The sequence below is a fragment of the Nycticebus coucang genome, chromosome 8 (genome assembly GCF_027406575.1).
Source record: "Nycticebus coucang isolate mNycCou1 chromosome 8, mNycCou1.pri, whole genome shotgun sequence".
NCBI lineage: Eukaryota > Metazoa > Chordata > Mammalia > Primates > Lorisidae > Nycticebus > Nycticebus coucang.
The window spans coordinates 76,469,036-76,487,900 of NC_069787.1; the positions used below are offsets into that span (position 1 = coordinate 76,469,036).

Genomic DNA, 18,865 nt, shown 5'->3' on the forward strand with positions numbered 1-18,865 from the left:
CTCGGCCTCCGGGCCGTCACCCTGGCTCCACAGGTTTCAGCCAGAGCCGCCTAGAGCCCTTGGAAGCGTCTCGCCTTCAAAGCTCAGCGATTAAGTTGGTTCCTCAAATTGTTCCCGACAGGACCGGCAGGAAATAACGCCGGGCTTTGGTCACGGCGCGGCGGGAGGGGGAGAGGCTCCGGAAGGTCCTGACGGCCTCTCGTCGATCTCGGGTCTAAGGTCCGGCCGGGTCGGACTTCCAGCCGCTCTTTCCACCCCCTCCGGGCGTCACTCAGCGAACCGGCGGCTGAATCCTGGAGCCGCGCAGTCCCCGGAGCCTGGGTTTCCTTAAGGGACCCCCACCTCCGCTGCCCGCGGCCCCCGCCCAGGCCAGGTGGAAGGAAACGGGTCAGCAGCGCCTGACCACGGCACGGCCGGGGACCCCTGTGCCCTCTCCGCGCAGCCCGCCCCGCCCCGCCCCGCGACCAGTCCGGCAGCAGGTGACCAGACCGCCAGCCCGCGGCGCCTCCGCGGGGCGGTCCCCGGCCTGCCCGCCTCCCGCCCGCCCTCTCCACGCCCCTTCCTCGCTTCCCAGCCTCCGCCGCCTGCCACGGCCGCCCAGCGGCGTCCCCTCGCTCGCTCTCCCCTTTCCTCGCGGGCCCCAGCGCAGCCCCAGAGCCGGCGCACCGAGCAGCCAGGAGCGCCGCGCGCTCGAGGGACACGCGCTGCGCCTGGACGGCCCCCGGCGCGCTCCCCTCCCCCTCGCCTGTGTCCCCGGGACGCAGGGCCGCGCGTCTAGCCTAGGACAGACGCGCGGAGGTTCCCGGGCACGGGCCAGCGGGTCGGGGCGCGACGATGGAGGAGCCGCAGCGCGCCCGCTCGCACACAGTCACCACCACCACCAGTTCCTTCGCGGAGAACTTCTCCACCACCAGCAGCAGCTTCGCCTACGACCGGGAGTTCCTCCGCACTCTGCCCGGGCTCCTCATCGTGGCGGAGATCGTGAGTGCCCTACGGGCCGGGGCAGGCGGGGGGCGCAGAGGGACCCCCGCGCGGGCGCTCGCTGTGCTTCTCGGGATGGAGCCTGCTCACATGCTCCTGCGGGAACCCTTTTTCTTCAACCTCGTTTTCTTTACAAAGTGCAAAACTCAAGACACCTTCTCTCCAAAGGGGTCTAATTAACTTGGGGTCCTGGGGAAGTCGAGATTGTCAGGACGTCTACAGAGGGAGAAACCCAGCCTGCTGGGCCCTCTAGATCGCGTGTATTGGGAGCGGGGCGCTTGGCAGGGAGTTTGTGTGGAGTGTGCGGGACATCTGGGGCTTCCCTCACCTGATCTGCACGTGGATGACCTCCTCCCTGAAAGCAAAGCTTTCCTAAGATCACGGGGAGACGAGAGGGTGATACGGGTGAATCAGGAAAAATTCACTGCATAAAATCTGAGGGCGTCAAGCTGTTTGAGGACCAAAGGGGTTTCCTGTCTGGTGCTATGCACACATCCTGGTTTAGGCTCAGAACATTCCCGGCAAGGGGGCAGGGCATGTGCGTTCTCCTCTGCGTTGGAGGACAAGAAGGCTGAGAACTCACATGATCTCTCCTGAAGCCCCCGCCAGTCTCTTGTGTCTGAGGAAGGATTGGGATCCTGTTAACAGCTAGTCGTGGGCACTGTTTATAGAGTCTTCATCAGGTGTCAGGGTCTTGACAAGCCCTTTATATGCCTTTGTACCCTATGTAGCTAACACAACAATACTACCCTGTGAAAATAACTTCAATTATTGGTCCCATAATAGAGGCCTAGAGAGGGGAGGTAAATCACACCCGTGGATGGTGGAGCTAGGATTCAAACCCAGGTCTGCCTTTCTCCAGGGCCCTGCTTTTAACTGCTGACAGTTAAGACACCTTCGGCCTCTCTCGGGCAGTCCTAAGGTGGCCAGCTGCCTAAGCAGTGCCCTTCTACTGTATCTCACAGACTTTGTTTAAACGTATGAGGGATTGAAATCTTTTGGGAGCTAGAGAACAAAAGGGCATCCTGGGTCACAGTGACTGAAGGTTTGGGCAGCTCCTTTGAGGAATCTTCTGCAAACTCTGTGCACATCAAGTAGCTAGCTTGCTTCCCCAGAGTCTCAAGTCCTCCCCAGAGCTACTGGATCAATCCCCTGCTGGCTCTGGTGCACATAGTTTGAGGTGTGTTGGCTTGGCCCACTGTTCACCTGCTTCCCTCAGCGGGTACTGAGGACGTCAGGAGACCCAATACAAAGCTAAAGGCATTGGAATCACCTGGCAGGGCCTGGTCATTAGGCATTCAACAAATATTTGCTGTGTGAATAAAGGAATTGGCAGGCTCCACTGCTTCAGCAGGGCCAACCGAAGCTAAAAGGACAGAGATGGTGCTTCTGCCCTGGGGTGGGTTTAGACCAGGCATGAAGTAAAATGATACTGTTGTTTTCTGATTTATCCCAATGTGCTTTATGTTGCATAAAAAACGAAGGAAGAAATGTAAATGGTCCACAATCCTATCGCTAGAAATAACTGCTGTTGACATATTGACATATATCCTTTTAGATTTCATTAAGTTTTTTTAAAAGGCGGAAAAACATGTAAGCAAAATCACCCTTATTACTACTTCAGTTGAGTATTTATTTTTAATGGGTCTAATTGTGCATGTATAGTAAAGATTCTGTCCTTCAGGCAGAAATATAAGTTTTCCCCACCATCTTCATCTCTTAGAACTCTAAACATGTTTATGATGCTATTTGGGGGGGGTTCCCCCAGTTGCAGCATTACCCATTACCTTACTGCTTAATACGAGGCTTTGGTTCTCCTGAGAACCTTTCTCCACCCTCCCCCCATTATACATATACTCTTCCTGTCTCTCCATACAGAAGGTCCTGATTCACCATGCTTTGACTTAGTATTTTTCAACTTTACAGCTGGTTGGAAAGCAACATGCATTCAGTAGAAAGTGTGCTTTGAATTTTTTTTTTTTACTGGCCTGGTGACATGTGGTGCGAGGATACTGTCTTGTGATGCTGGGTGGTGGCAGTGTACCACAGCTCCCAGGCAGCCACACCATCACCAGTGTGAACAACTGACACTTTGCTGTGTACCATGTTGCCAAATGGATTTGCCCAAATGTAGGCTAATATAAGTGTTATGAACATGTTTAAGGCAAGCTCGGCTAAGCTATGATGTTTGGTAGGCTGGGGGTATTAAATACATTTTCATAGTGAATGATGCTCCATGAATATATCAATGTACACAGCTATAATTTAATAAAAATAAATAAATAAATAAATACATACATTTTCAGCTGATGATATTTTCAACTTATGATGGATTTATTGAGAAGTAACCCCATCATAAATCAAGGAGCATCTTTTTCCATTGCTTAGTTCTCCAGATACTTGGTGACTAATTTAACCCTATTTATCTAAATCTTCCAGAGAGACATGGGTATTCTATCAGGGTCATCCTCAGGGCCTTCCTCTCTGGGAGCCTCTCACCTGTCGCCCACCCCCACCCTAGCCCTGGCCTGGTGGCCTTCACACAGCTGGTGTGTATCCTTTTAGATTTCATTAAGTTTTTTGAAAAAGATGGAAAAACATGTAAGCATGTCTGGGGTCTTCGGCACCACTCCCCTTTTCTCTTCCTTTCCTCCTAGGTTGGACTCTTGGCTTCCCAGGGAGACTGTCTTTCTCTTTCTTGCCTTATTCCTACTGGGACTGGGGGAGAACACTCGGCCTCTAACAGGTAGAAATTGAGACTTGCATCTTTCAAGGTGTTTTGATTCTACTGTTACTTATAATTCACAATTTGACTAGGTAAAAATGTTAGATTGGAAATGGTTTTTCTTTAGAATTTCAGAAGTGTTCCTTTCTTGTCCTCTAGCTAGTCTGGCTTTCTTTTTTTTTTAATTATTGCCGTTGTTCTTCCCTTTCTGGGAACTTGTAGAATCTTCTTTCTTTCCAGAGATCTGAACTGTCACAACAATGTGCCTTTATTTAAGTGTGTTTTCTTCCATTATTACACAGTGCGGGGACCTGGTATGTTATCTCAGATAAGGAAAACTCATACTTTCTTTTTTAATAATTTTTTTCGTTTGAGTTTTCTCTTGCCATTTTCTCAGTTCTTTCTGAAACTCCTTTTATACTTTTTTCTTTGCATTTGTGTGTGTGCGCGCGAGCGTGCACATGAATTTTCTTACTGATTTGTAAGCTGTGTGACTTACTATGCAATGAACATTTTCCAGGGTCCTGGGTCTCTCACGTTATTTGTGTTTTCTGCCATAATGCAGTACAATGCTTGGTTTCCTCAGTCTTCTATTTGAAGACAAATGTGTTTCTAGATGTTAGTATAAACAATGCTGTAGCAATTTTCCTTCTGTGTCCATCTTTGCACATTTTCCCACTACTTTTCTTGAGGAGAAATTTCTCAAAGTAGAAGTGTTAGGCTAAAGGGTATACAAATTTAAGGGTTTTGTTATATATTTTGACGTTATCGTCCCCCAAGGTTCTACAGGTTTAAACTTTCATCCATGGTATGAGCCAACTAGACTAAAAATATTTTTTAAATTAGAGTAACTCTTAAAAGTTAAAATGCTAAGGATCACTTTAAATGATACACTGTGTTTTATTGACTCTAAGATACTTTTTTGTTGTTCATGTTTTGATATCTGAGTCAAGATACAGCTTGTAATGAATGGTTTCTTGATGTCATGAAATTTGGAACCATTAGGAATAGAGGAGTGTGTATATTTCAAACCATTTCAAACCATTACTGCCCTGTTCTTGAAACTACTGGAATTTTATTGCCCACAGAAAAGTGCTACTTTTTGCCTTATAGAAACAAAATACCAAGACAAAGAATTACTGAGAACCTGACTTATGGCCTAAACCTGGAGAAATGAAATAATACAGCAAACAAAACATAATATTTTTTCAAATCACTCATCTAAATTGCTAACCCAGGCTTTCCCATGGGTGGGTGGTGGTAGTAGCTCTGCCTGTTACAACACTCAAGCTGTGTCAATGCCACATCGTGTCGAAACCAAATCATGGTAATTTCTTTCCTTTTAAAGTTTTATAACCAGCTAGAAGCAATCTAGTACTTGACCTGTGAATTGTAGGATGCTGTGATCTCATAACTATTACAAATACTGGAAGAATAAAAATGATTTGTAATAAGCTGAGTTAATTGTGCCCTTCCTGTTACTGGTGATTTCAAGATGAATTACAGTATCCATGTAATAATGTCAGGTCACCTTTTATTTACTTACTGTCATGAGCAGACTTAGTTGGGGAAGGACAAATAGGGTTTCCTGAGAGCTGGAATCTAAATTATTCTGCTGAACTGTTGAGTTACCTTAAAAAAAAAAAAAAAGCCTGGGTGGCGCCTGTGGCTCAAGGAGTAGGCCACCAGCCCCATATACCAGAGGTGGCAGGTTCAAACCCAGCCCCAGCCAAAAACTGGGGGGGAAAAAAAAAAAAGGCCCAGTTTCCATTATACAAGAGTAATACCTAGACTTTATAGGAAAAAATTTTAAATTCAGGTAAGAAAAAAGAAACTAAAAACAAATTCTAGTACCAGTGGTGGTTCTAAAAGTGGGGTAAGGATTTTGAGCTGTTTTGGTTATTGTAATGCCTGGCGTTCCTCCTGGGGTTCAGTGCCCTGGGATCCAGGGATGCTAATGACCTGAACTGACATTGACCCACTGCTTCACCCACTGCTGCACTGTTCACCCACTGCTGCACTGTTGATCAACACTTCCTACCCTTGGAGTAAATTGTTCCATAATTTCTTTAGTGGTTATGTATTCTATATTTCTATTTTTTAAAATACCTAGTCCCTTGTAAACCACTGTTTTTGTTTCCTACTGTGACCATTTACGAGGTCTGACAAGTAAGTTTGCAAACTCATCCTAGAAAAAGTCCTGTATGCCTTATTGCTGACTATCACTGCAGTCAGCAGATGGCTAAGGGGAGTACTTCACAGGTGACCATAGTGATATTCAGTAATGAGGTATGTAGCACTTTTTGTAGGATAAGGTCAGGAACTTAATTATGCGGGGTATCTTCCATTTGTCCCTCAGATTGTCTTTCTACCCTGGTCCTGAATAGGCTATCCCAAGAGCTCCCCTGCCCACTGGTGTTCTGCTGGCTTACACCACTGGTGGCACCAGTCAGTAGGAGGCTGTGGGATTAGTAGAGAGCAGGTTCTGGTCTCAGCACGTATGCTGTGTGCCCCTATGGAAGGCAGGCTGTGTGGCAGCTCGCTCTCAACTGGCTCTGATACCTGCTCACTCCCCCTTGCTTATGATGGCCAGGTCCTACACTATCACTTGTAGTTTTCCTGCACCCTGCTTTGTAAATAACACCTTTATTAAACTCTACTCAGGTTACCCAATCTGAATACGCCTGGTTTCCTTCCTGATGCCTGGTATACTATTACCTTTCCTCTTCAATGATTAATTTCTTATGACATTCTTAATGGCCATATAGTATTCCATTAATATCCGGGCTCCTATATTACCTTCTTTTAACAGTGCTGGTAACATTTTTTGAGCCAAATCTTTCTCAATGTTTTTTAGTGTTTTCTGAGAATAAATACGTACAGCTGATAAAAGAGTAGATGAATCTTCTTTAAAGCTAAATTTATTAAGGTTTACAGTAAAATTTACCCTTTTACTGTAGAGTCCTGTGAACTTTGGTACATGTGTTTTTGTCAACTTTATTTAGTTTTTTTGTTTGTTTGTTTTTGAGACAAGGTGTCAATCTGTAACCTAAGCCAGAATGCAGTGACATGATCATAGCTCACTGTAGTCTCCAACTCTCCTAAATAGCTGGAACTACAGGTGTGCACTACCACTCCCTGCTATTTTTTTTTTTTTTATTTTTTGTAGATATGGGGTCTCACTATGTTCCCCAGGCTGGTCTTGAACTCCCGGCCTCAAGATCCTCCAACCTTAGCCTTCCAAAGTGCTGGGGTTATAAGCGTGAGCCACCATACCTGGGATCATATGTGTTTTTTGAAAAATAGCTTTATGGGGCAGCGCCTGTGGCTCAGTGAGTAGGACGCCGGCCCCATATGCCGAGGGTGGCGGGTTCAAACCCAACCCCGGCCAAACTGCAACAAAAAAAATAGCCGGGCGTTGTGGCGGGCGTCTGTAGTCCCAGCTGCTCGGGAGGCTGAGGCAGGAGAATCGCGTAAGCCCAAGAGTTAGAGGTTGCTGTGAGCCGTGTGACGCCACGGCACTCTACCCGAGGGCTGTACAGTGAGACTCTGTCTCTACAAAAAAAAAAAAAAAGAAAGAAAGGAAAATAGCTTTATGGCAATATAATTCACGTGTAAAACTAACCTTTTAAAGTCAAGGGTTTTCAGGATAGTTACAGAGTTGTATAGCTGTCAAAACTGTCTAATTCTAAAACATTTTCATCATTCAAAAAGAACTCATACCTCTTAGCAGTCACTCCCAATTTCTTCCTTCCCTCAACCTTTGATAACCACTAACCTTTCTGTCTTTATGGATTTGCCTATTCTGGACATTTTATATAAATGCAATGCTATCTGGCCCTTTCAGCCCAGCTTCTTTCACTTAGCATTGTGCTTTTCGGGGCGTCTGTCCTGCAGTGTGTATCAGTACTTTGTTCCTTTTATTGTCAATATTTCATGGTGCACACAGTGTTTATCCATTCCAAACTCTGGGTAGTTTCCATTAGATAAATACTGCTGTGAACTGCTTTTGTATATACAAAGGTATGACAATTAAGTTTGCAAACTCATTGTAAAAAAAAAGTGTTACATACCTCATTGCGAACATCACTGTGGTTCCCTTTGAAGTCTTCTCTTTGAGAAGCAGTGCACTAATCCAGTGCCTAGTCCACCCAAGCAGCTTTGGAATTCTTTTTCTGAAATGGCCATCAAAACTGTCATTTTACCCTTGATGTCCTGGATGCTATCAACATATCTTTCTTTCAGTATTTCCTTTCTTCATTAAAGAAAGTTATTAGAGGCCAGATCTGGTGAGGAGAGAGTGTCTCAATTGGGTAATTTGTTTACTGGCTAAAAACTCCTTCTCAGAGGGACTTTACCTAACAATTGCAATCAGTGTAACCTGGCTTATTGTACCCTCAATGAATCCCCAACAATAAAAAAATAAATAAAATTAAAAAATTGTAAAAAAAAGAAAAAAAAAACTCCTTCTCAGACATGCCATGTGAACTGATGCAAGAGCCGTGAGTGGTTGGCAATACATTCAGGTCTTTTTTGTCTAACTTTTCCATGAAGACTTTTCAGCACTTCCAGATAGGAAACTTGGTTAACTGTTTGTTCATTATGCATTTTTCCCACCTGGATAATCTCTGTGGTATAAATAAAAAAAAAAGGTTAGCAACATCATTTTGACTCTTGATTTGGACTGATGGAACTTCTTTGGTTGTGAAGAATTGGTTAACTTCTGTTGTGTTCTTTGATGCTTTGTTTTAGGGTGCTTTTGGTTTACCCATGTTCCATTACTAGTGATAACATGGCCTAAAACATCATCTTGCTTCTCCAGAAAGTCTTGGCAAACTTCGACTCTCCTTTGCATTTGCTCATTGGTGAGCTCCTTCTGGACCATTTTTGCACTGACCTTTCTTATACCAAGATTTTCAGTTAAGATTTTCCTGTTTCTCTCTCGATGTTTACTTGGTCTACTGTGCTTTCACAGTCAGCCAACAATTTTGATGCACACTTTGACAATTTTTTTCATCAGTTCTGCTCATTACTGCCTGCCCTAAGCTCTCTTCATCAGTGACACTCTCTCTCCCCTCAGAAAAATGTTTAACTCATTTGTATCTGCCCTTTTTTTCATGGCCTTATGCCCATATACTTGAACTAACATGACCCTGATTTTACTTACTCTTGCCAAGTTTAAATTAATGTTTGTTCATTGCTCTAATTCAAGCTCCAACTCTCTCAATGCACACAAAAACGTGCAACAACAATAATGAACATCTCAATAATAATGTCTCAGCAAGACATGGCCACACATCGACATGAACACAACTGTGAGATGCTGATATACCAAGATTATAAAACCTTGCAGAGCTGTTTGTACAGTGCTCCTAACATAAGTGCATGGTGGGAAGTTTGCAAATTTAATTTTCAGACCCTGTACATACATTTTCAGTTCTCTTGAACATTTAGCAAGGAATGGAATTATTGAGTCATATGGTAGCTCTTTGTATACTATTTTGAGGCACTGCTAGACTGTTTCCAAAGAGGCTATACCACTTACAGTTCTACTAGCAACGTGAGGATTCTGATTTTTCACTATTCTCACCAGGATTTATCTTCTGTCTTTGAGTTTAGCCATCTTCCGTGAATGGGAAATGGTACCACATTGTGGTTTGGGTTTGCATTTCTATAATGACTAATGATGTTGAGCATATTCATGTGGTTATTGGGTATTTGCATATTTTCTTTAGAACAAATGTTACAATCCTTTGCCAATTTAAAAATTAGATCAATTTGTCTCTTATTGTTGAGTTGTAAAGAGTTCTTTGTCTCAAAAAAAAAAGAATCTCACTCTGTTGTCCTGGGTAGAGTGCCATGGTGTCATAGCTCAAAGCCACCTCAAACTCTTGGGCTCAAGTGATCCTCCTGCTTAGCTCCTGAGTAGCTGGGACTACAGGCATGCCCCATGACACCCGGCTAATTTTTCTACTTTTAGTAGAGATGGGGTCTTGTTCTTGTTCAGGTTGGTCTTGAACTCCTGAGCTGAAGCAGTCTGCCTTCCTCCACCTTAGAGAATGCTGGGATTACAGGTGTGAGCCACTGCGCTGGCCCTTTCACTTTTCTTGATGATGTTCTTTGAAGTGCAAAGGTTTTTTTTTTTTTTTTTTTAAACACAATCTCACTATATTGCCCTGAGTATAGTGCCATGGTGTCACAGCATCCTCCAACTCTTGGGCTCAAGTGATTCTCTTGCTTCAGCCTCCCAAGTAGCTGGGACAACAGGCGCCCCCCACAATGCCCGGCTATTTTTCTGTTGCAGTTGTCATTGTTGTTTAACTGGCCCAGGCCGGGCGCAAACCCACTACCCTCCGTGTATGTGGCTGGCGCGTAACCACTGTGCTACAGGTGCTGAGACAGTGCAAAGGTTCTTAACTTTGAAACAAAATCCGGTTAGACCCCAATTTTTACTTTTGTCATTTGTGCTTTTGATGTCATATCTGAGAAGGCTTTGCCTCATTCAAGGTCATGAAGATTTACTCCTATATTTTCTTCCAGGAGTTTAAGCCTTAATGTTTAGGTCTATGATTCATTTTGAGTTCATTTTTGTGTATGATGTGAGGTAGGGGTCTAATTTCAATCTTTTACACATGAATATCTAATTGTTCCAGCACATTGATTAAAAAGATCATTTTTCTCCCATTGAATTATCTTGGCACTCTTGGTGAAAATCAAATGACCATGAATATAAGGGTCTATCCCTGTAGTTTCAGTTATATTTGGTTGATGTGAATCTCTATGTACCAATACTACATGGTATTAATTACATTATCTTTGTAGTACATTTTGAAGTCAGAAATGGAGTTCTCTAACTCTGTTCTTTCTGAAGATTGTTTTGGCTATTGTGGGCTCCTTGCATTTCCATATGAATTTTAGGATCGGCATATCATTTACTGTCAGGAAAAAAATGACAGCCGGGATTTTAATCTGGATTGTGTTGAATCTGTAGATCAATTTGAGGAATACTGACATTGTAACAAAATTAAGTCTTCCAATTCATGGAATGTCTTTCCATTTATTTAAATCTCCTCTAAATTCTGTCAACATTGTTTTCTAGTTTTTAGCATATGTGTCTTGCACTTTTTAAAAATTTATTTCTAGATGTTTTATTTTTGGTGCTATTGCAAGTGGAATTATTTTCTGAATTTCATTTTTGCGTTGTTCAGTGCAAAAATGGTTATAGAAAAACTGGTTATAGAAATCCAGTTGAGTTCCAATTCCTTCCTCTTGTACTTTACCCCTTTGCTAACCTCATTTATTCTAATAATTTTTTGTGGTTTTACATACATTTTTATGGCTTCTGATGTTATGCCAAGTTGTACAGAAAAGTTTGTATCAACTTGCATTTCCTCTAGTGGTCTTTCAGTGTTTAACAGGATTTGTTCCTGCAAATACACTTAATTTTGATATTATAATTTGTTTGGGAGAGGAGTTATTCAAAACGATAGAAAATCAATTTGGCCTAGGAACCCACCAGTCAGAGAATACCAGCTATAAACAATATTCATGAGTGCCCTGGATATATAAAAATTAATAAATTGTTTTTATTTGCATTTTTGTGTATTAAAGTTGAACATTTTAATTTATACTTATCAGCCATTTATTTCTTCTTTTGGTAACTACCTGTTTTTTCCTTCAACCTATTTAAAAAATTGGGCTACATTTCTTGGGGTTTTTTTTTTTGAGACAGTCTCATTATGGCACCCCGGTAGAGTGCTGTGGCGTCACAGCAACCTCAAACTCTTGGGCTTAAGGGATTCTCTTCCCTCAGCCTCCCAAATAGCTGGGACTACAGGCACCCGCCACAATGCCTGGCTATTTTTTTTGTTATAGTTGTCATTGTTGTTTAGCAGGCCTGGGCTGGGTTTGAACCTGCCAGCCCCAGTGTATGTGGCTGGCGCCTTAACCATGGAGCTGCGAGTGCCAAGCCATGGGCTACTTTTAAAAATAAAAAATATTTTAAAAATATGAAAAGGAGAGAAAGCTTTAGTGAAAGTTACTTCCCAGGAGGGAAATGAGATTGGGGAATTGCGTTTGAATGGAGATGTTTGCTTTTAAACTCTTCATCATTTTTTATGTTTTAATTCTTAAATAATGAGGATATATTTTGCATGAATGTAATAAAGTATATAGCAAGGTAAAAAGTGTTCATTGTAAAAATTTCAGATCATACATAGAGAGAGAATGAAAAGTGAATGTCTCCACCAACCTATCTCCTTTCTCCTTTCCTTGCCTGCCCTGAGGTGTAACTACAATTTGCATATCTTCAAGACCTTTCTCTGTACAAATGAGTATATGAACACAGTATAAGACATAGTATGACTGTGTATAGCATGTGAATTATATAGTATACAATATATGAATTATGTGGATAGTATAAGATGTGGATGAGCATATTAGATATATTCTATAACTTATTTTCATTTAATAATATCTTGATTACTTTTTTTCATATTCCTTTTCTGTTGATGTGTAATTTGCTTCTATAGTATGGTTACTAATTTTCTCATCTTCCACTTTTTATTAATAACATTCATGGCATATTTTCATCAAAAGAAGTTTCTAATTTGTAAGAAATTGAAACTGCTTTTTCTTTTTCTTGTTTTTTTTTTTTTTTTTGTGGTTTTTGGCCGGGGCTGGGTTTGAACCTGCCACCTCTGGCATATGGGACCGGCGCCCTACTGCTTGAGCCACAGGCGTGGCCCGAAACTGCTTTTTCTTTAGGCTTCTAGGCTTTCCCTTACTTAAAGAGTCTTACCCACCCCAAAGACTATACAAATATTTGAAGAAAATATAGGAAAATTTGTTTGTGTTTTAAGAATATTTACATCCTTAAATTGTAAGAAGTTTTTTTTTGTGTGTGTAAAAAACTATGGATTTTATGTTATTCCCCATGTGTTATCTCATGTCGTCCAGTTGTCTCATCATTAGCTACATTTATTTTATTTATTTATTTATTTTGAGATAGAACCTCCCTTCGTCACTCTGGATAGAGTGCTGTGGCGTCATAGCTCATACCAACCTCAAACTCTTGGGCTCAAGTGATTCTCTTGCCTCAGCCTCCCAGGTAGCTGGGACTACAGACGCCACCACAATGCCCGGCTGTTTTTTTAGAGATGTGGTCTTGGTCCTGCTTAGGCTGCTCTTGAACTCATGAGCTCTCAAGCATTCCACCTACCTCAGCCACCCAGAGTGCTAGGATTACAGGTGTGAGCCACTGTACCCAGCTAACTACATTTTATTTCCATACATACAAACTATCAAACTAATTTCTTTTTTCTTTTTAATTTCAGTTTGCTTGTTCCTTCTTCTTTGTTTGAAGTACTCCTGTTTTGTTGAATTTCTTCTTCCTCTGGTGATGCTGGCTGTTTTTGATGTTAGTAGAGACAGGGTCTTACTCTGGCTCACTGATGCTCATACTGGTCTTGAACCTCTGAGCTCAGACAATCCACCCGCCTCGGCCTCCCACAGCGCTGGGACTACAGGAGTGAGCCACCACGCCTGGCCTCAAACTAATTTCTTGATCCTATTCTCTTCTGTTTCTTTTCTTTTGGGAGACAGAGTCTCACTTTGTTGCCCCCAGGTAGAGAGTGCGATGGCATCATAGCTCACAGCAACCTCAAACTCTTGGGCTCAAGCTATTTTCTTGCCTCAGCCTTCCAAGTAGCTGGGACTACAGGCACCCAACCCAACAACTGCTATTTTTTCAGAGATGGGATTTTGCTCTTGCTCAGGCTGTTCTCGAACTCAAACTCATGAGCTGAAGTGATCTGCCCACCCCAGCCTCCTGGAGTGCTAGGATTATGGGCATGAGCCTCTGCGCCTGGCCCTTATTCTCTGAGTCAATTCCAGACCCTTTTAATTATTATTGTTTTATTATGCATTTTAATAATTAATACAGTAAGCCACACACATTTTTCTATTTCTTTGCTATCCTTGTATACATACACTGATACACAGGTGATTTTTTAGAATCAATTATTCTCAAATCCCATTAGAACTTGGATTGTGATTTCATTAAGTTTATAAACTTATTTGAGAAGCTAGCTTCTGGTAATGAATCTTACCATCTTCTAGAAATATTGCTTCTCTACATTCTGATTATTTTATGTTCTTAAAAGTTAGGCATTTTCAATATTCGATGAATGGATTTGTCAAAAATGAATTGATTAATTTCTGATTGTGATTTATAAAAAAGCTATTAATTTTCTAACTTTGGTTTTATGTGTAGCCATCTTATTTGAAGTATTATCATAATTTTTATTTTTTTATTTTATAAGTAAATGATAGTAGTATCTGAATATGTGTGCTTTTCATTTCCTTTTTGTACTTTATTTCATTATTGGGTAGGTTAAGACTGCTAGTATAATGTTGACTAATTGAAATGATAAGGGTATACTTGGCTGTTTTATAACTCTAATTGGATTATTTCCAATGTTATAATGATAGTGCTGTTTTAACCATCAGATCTGGTAGATACTCTTTCTTGAAAGGAAGTTTAATTGTGTACCTGTTTTAATTAGGAATGATTTGAGGAGTGTGAATAGGAATGGATTTAGGAGAGAAGATTTTTAAAAGGGCTTTTTATTGAGGTGATCATGTGGGTTTTTGTTTTCCCTCAGTTTGCTAATGGAGTGAATTGTGTTAGGAAACCTAATGCTCAATTATTCATGCACTCTTGCAATAATCTCTAGTTACATATTCTTTTAATTATTGAATTTTATAACTTTTTACTCTTGGGTCTGATTTGTTAATACTATATTTGGAGATTTTTTCTGTGCTCGTGTGTAAGACTAGACTTTTTGTTTCCTTTGTTTCCTTGCCAGCTTTTTTGTAGCATGTATCTATGTTCTTGTCCCTTATTTTTTTTTAACTTAATGTGATAATTTCTTTTCCCCATGCTGATCAGATTTTTAAAGTTATTTATTTATTTATTTTTAGAGAAGGGGTCTTGCTATGTTGCTCAGCCTGGAGTGCAGTGACTATTCACTGCTGCCTTGAACTCCTGGGCTCAAGCAATCCTCCAGCCTCAGGTTCCTGAGCAGCTGGGACTACAGGTACATGCCAACATACTCAGCTTGTCCCTTAATTTTCAAATCTAGAGTCACACATCATAAAATTAACCAGTTTAATATGAACAATTAAGTGATATATACTACATTTACAATATTGTACAGTTGCCACTTCTATGTCCAAAACATATCTTCTCCCCTCAAAGGAGATACTCCTTTTTTTAATCTTTCCTGTTATCTTTTTATAAGTAAATCCTCTATGTCCATCACATAGTTAGATTTTCTTTTCTTTTCTTTCTTTTTTTTTTTTTTTTGAGATAGGGTCTCTCTCTGTTGCCCAGGCAGGAGTGCTATATGCACGTGAGAACTTGTCTTTCAATATAGGAAATTTAACACATTTATATTTATTATGATAAATTATTCAGAATTCTTGGTTTTCCTTCTTTTTCCTCTAGTGATCAAAAGTTATAAGTTCTATTTTAGAGTTTTGTTACCCAAAATATTTAAACTTAGTTTTTCTTAATATCTACAGAATTGAGATATGTAATAACTTAATTCCATTCAAATGACAACACTGTCCTTCTTATCTACCCCTAGCTCCATGTACCTTGTGTTAGCCAGCTTTTTCTGGGTTTAAAAAAAACAGGATTATTGATGTAATTCACATACTGTATAGTTTACCTATCTAAAGTGTAGAATTCAGTGGCTCTTAGCATATTCACAGAATTATATAATCATCACTACAATCAACTTTAATACATTTTTTCATCATCTCCCAGAAGAAAACATATACTTTATTCCTCATTTCACCTCAATTCCTCTCCCTACCAGCCCAAGGCAGCTACTAATCTATATCTATAAATTTGCCTATTTTGGACATCTCGGGTAAATGGAATCCTATGATACATGGTCTTCTGTGTCTTCTTTGATTTACCATAGTGTTTTTAGGATTTCTCTGTGTTGTAACATATAATAGTAATTCTTTTTTTGCCAAATCTGTCATGTAGATAGATGTACCACATACTAGTTATCCTTTTACCAATTGATGGACATTTGGATTGTTTCTACCTTTTAACTATTATGAATAAGCAATTAACATTTATGTACAGATTTTGAGTGGACATGTATTTTTATGTTTATTGGATATATTCCATGGTTTTGAAATGAAATTGCTGTCATCATGTGGTAACTTTCTGTTTGACTGTTTGAGGAACTTCCATGCTATTTTACAAAGTGTATGTGCCATTTTTAAATCCCTAAATGCTTTCTGTGTGCATGGTGGCTCACGCCTGTAATCCTAGCACTCTGGGAGGAAGATGCAGGTGGATCACCTCAGCTCAGGAGTTCAAGACAAGCCTGAGCAAAAATGAGGCACCATCTCTGCTAAAAATAGAAAAACTAGCTGGGTGTTGTCGTGGGGACCTGTACTGGGGAGGCAGAGGCAAGAGGATCACTTACACCTGAGAGTTTGAGGTTGCTGTGAGCTCTGATGCCATGGCACACTACCCAGGGTGACAGAGACTCTGTTTCAAGGAAAAAAAAAAAAAAGGGAGAGAGAAAATGATTTCTTACAAATCATATCTTGGCATTTGTCTTAAATTGCTTTACCCATATCGCTGAGAAACTCTGTAGACTTCTCAAGTATAAGTTGAAATTTTGTCACACTATTTCTTCATGTTAATTTTTGTATCATTTACTTTCTTGATTTATTTTTCATTTTCCTGGAGATAACCTCCTCAAGTAATTGTTTTTTAGAAAGGGCTTGAAGGTGGGGCTCTCACATCTGTAATCCTAGTACCCTGGGAGGCCAAGGCAGGAGGATTCCTTAAGGTCAGGAGTTCCAGACCAGCCTGAACAAGAATAAGACACCATCTCTACTAAACATAGAAAAATTAGCTGGGTATCATGGCAGGTGCCTGTAGTTCTAGCCACTTGGAACTACAAACACCTGCCTGTAGGAAGGAAGGAAAGAAGATCGCTTAAACCCACGACTCTGAGGTTGCTGTGAGCATAGGCTGACCTAGCCTGGGACAATAAATAAGACTCTCTCACCAAAAAAAAAAAAAAAAAAAAAAATTCAAAAGTGGTTAAACTTTTTGAATCCTTACATATCCAGTAACATCTTTCTTCTACTTTATACTTTATTAATAATTTGGTATTAAAATTATAGGTCTTAAATTTTATTTTCATTAATTCTTTGAAAATATTGTTCCATTGTCTTCTAGCAACCAGTGTTGTGAATAAGAGAACTGATGGTCTGGTAGTCAGTCCCTAGACAGGCTAGTTAGGCTCAACAAGTCCCGGGCCTTGCCCGTTCATGAAAGTACATTCTCACTGACTTAGTTGCAGCAAACCTTGCGTGAAAGATGCCTTCTGCTATTTGTTACATTGCCTATGAGACTGTGGAAAGATGGCACTGGTGCTGTAGCAAGAAAGGGTAGGTGGAACAGTCTTGTTAACATAGAGGTGAAATGACTTATGAAAGGCAGTTTTGCAATTATATAAGGTAATTATACTGAAGTTTCTCCAGGTTGATGTGGTTGGAAGTAAAAGAAGATTGTTAAGGCCTCACCTGGAGTTTCCTGAGTCCTCCTGGAATCTGTCCCTGGGCAAACGGAATGTCCTCCTTGCAACCTGGGAGGAATCATGAAGATGGGAAGATGGGAATCATGAAGTTGTTCTTCTCAGAACAACTCTGACCTGATGTTCCCAGCTAAAGAAATGTCCTCTGCAAATTATAGTATATAACTATAACTTGGATGATATTTAAGTCAGAGGACGTGTTTTCACTGGGCTTCAAATCCACTCCTCTGTGGTAATCAGGTTCTCTTTTCCTTTTAAGTAATTAAATGGTCTTTTTTTTTTTTTCCTCCCTAAAGCTTTTGGAATTTTCTCCTTATCTCTAGGGGCATTCTTCTTACTCCCAATTATTGGGAGCTCTTTATTGTTAAAATGTAGCTTCAGCACAGAAAAAATTTTCATGTTTCTTATATCAGTTTTTTGTTTTCTTCTTCAAAGGAATCTTTATTTAATCCAGGAATCCAATAGCGATTAAGCTATCTTCAGTATCTCCTAATTTTTCTTTTACACTTTGTTCTTTGCACAGAATGTAGTTTTCTAGGGAAATTACACTTTCGGCTCCAGTTCAGATTTTCAGTTGAATGTGCTCTGCTATCAACACATTTATTGAGTTTTAATTCTGGCTTTGATAGTTTTAATTCCCAACAATTCATTCTAAAATTTTTACTTCGTAGTCTGGTTTCTATTTTGTTAAATTCTTTTGAGGATCTTGACTCTGTATTCCTTGTTGAGTCTGTTTGCATCTCATGTACTGTTTTCCTCAATCTTTTGGTGATTCATGGTTGTGCCTTTGTAATTGTAGGTGAGATGGCTAGAGCCTGTACATCAGCAGTGAATATAGGAATTCATCACAGGACCTGCATCTGGTGTTTTTCAGGGGAAGGGAAATGTCAGTCAGGGTTAGGGGAAAATTAGGGGTAGTGGAGCTAGCTGCACTGGGCTCTCCTGTGACAAGTGCAAATAGCTTTATCCTGGGGACTATTCCCAGAGGTAATTGCTGGAGGGGATGGGGCGGGGAGAATGATTAACTTATCTGCTTCTTTTAAATTGACTCCTTTGCTGATTACACTGGCTCATTCCTTCTCCAGCTTCTGTTGTTACCTCTCTAATCTTTGACTTAACCGAGGGTCTACTTGGAAACTTGCCTTTTTGATATGTTCTCTATTTTCCTATTCAGAACTTGAAGACTGGAAATCCGGCTGCTTATCATTAGTTCCTTCCGAAGTGCCGCTCAGGAATCTCCAGCTGCTTTGCCCGGCTCTTGCAGCTCTTTCTAGCTTTTTGTAATTATTTTGTGTGTGTGTGTGGGGGGGGTCATTTCAGTGGGATTTAGGAAGGATAAAAAGGCCAACATATAGGCCTAGTTAGCTACAGAGGTGTTCAGTTGTTGTACTTATAGATACTTTTAATGTATATAAAGAATACTGACTTTTCTCTGTTGCAAATATTTTTTCTTTTTTCTTTTTTTTTTTTGTAGAGACAGAGTCTCACTTTATGGCCCTCGGTAGAGTGCCATGGCCTCACA

At 40.8% G+C, this 18,865-nt stretch overlaps 1 protein-coding gene across 1 annotated transcript in view; it reads left to right on the forward strand.

Annotated features, from left to right (window-relative positions):
• The first annotated feature begins 567 nt into the window (after positions 1–567).
• The window catches only part of CMTM8 (CKLF like MARVEL transmembrane domain containing 8), a 127,466-nt gene continuing 109,168 nt past the window's right edge, over positions 568–18,865 (forward strand). The window contains exon 1 of the mRNA XM_053599726.1: positions 568–981. Coding sequence (XP_053455701.1) covers positions 835–981 — 147 coding nt within the window. The 5' untranslated portion in view covers positions 568–834. The remainder of the gene's footprint in view (positions 982–18,865) is intronic.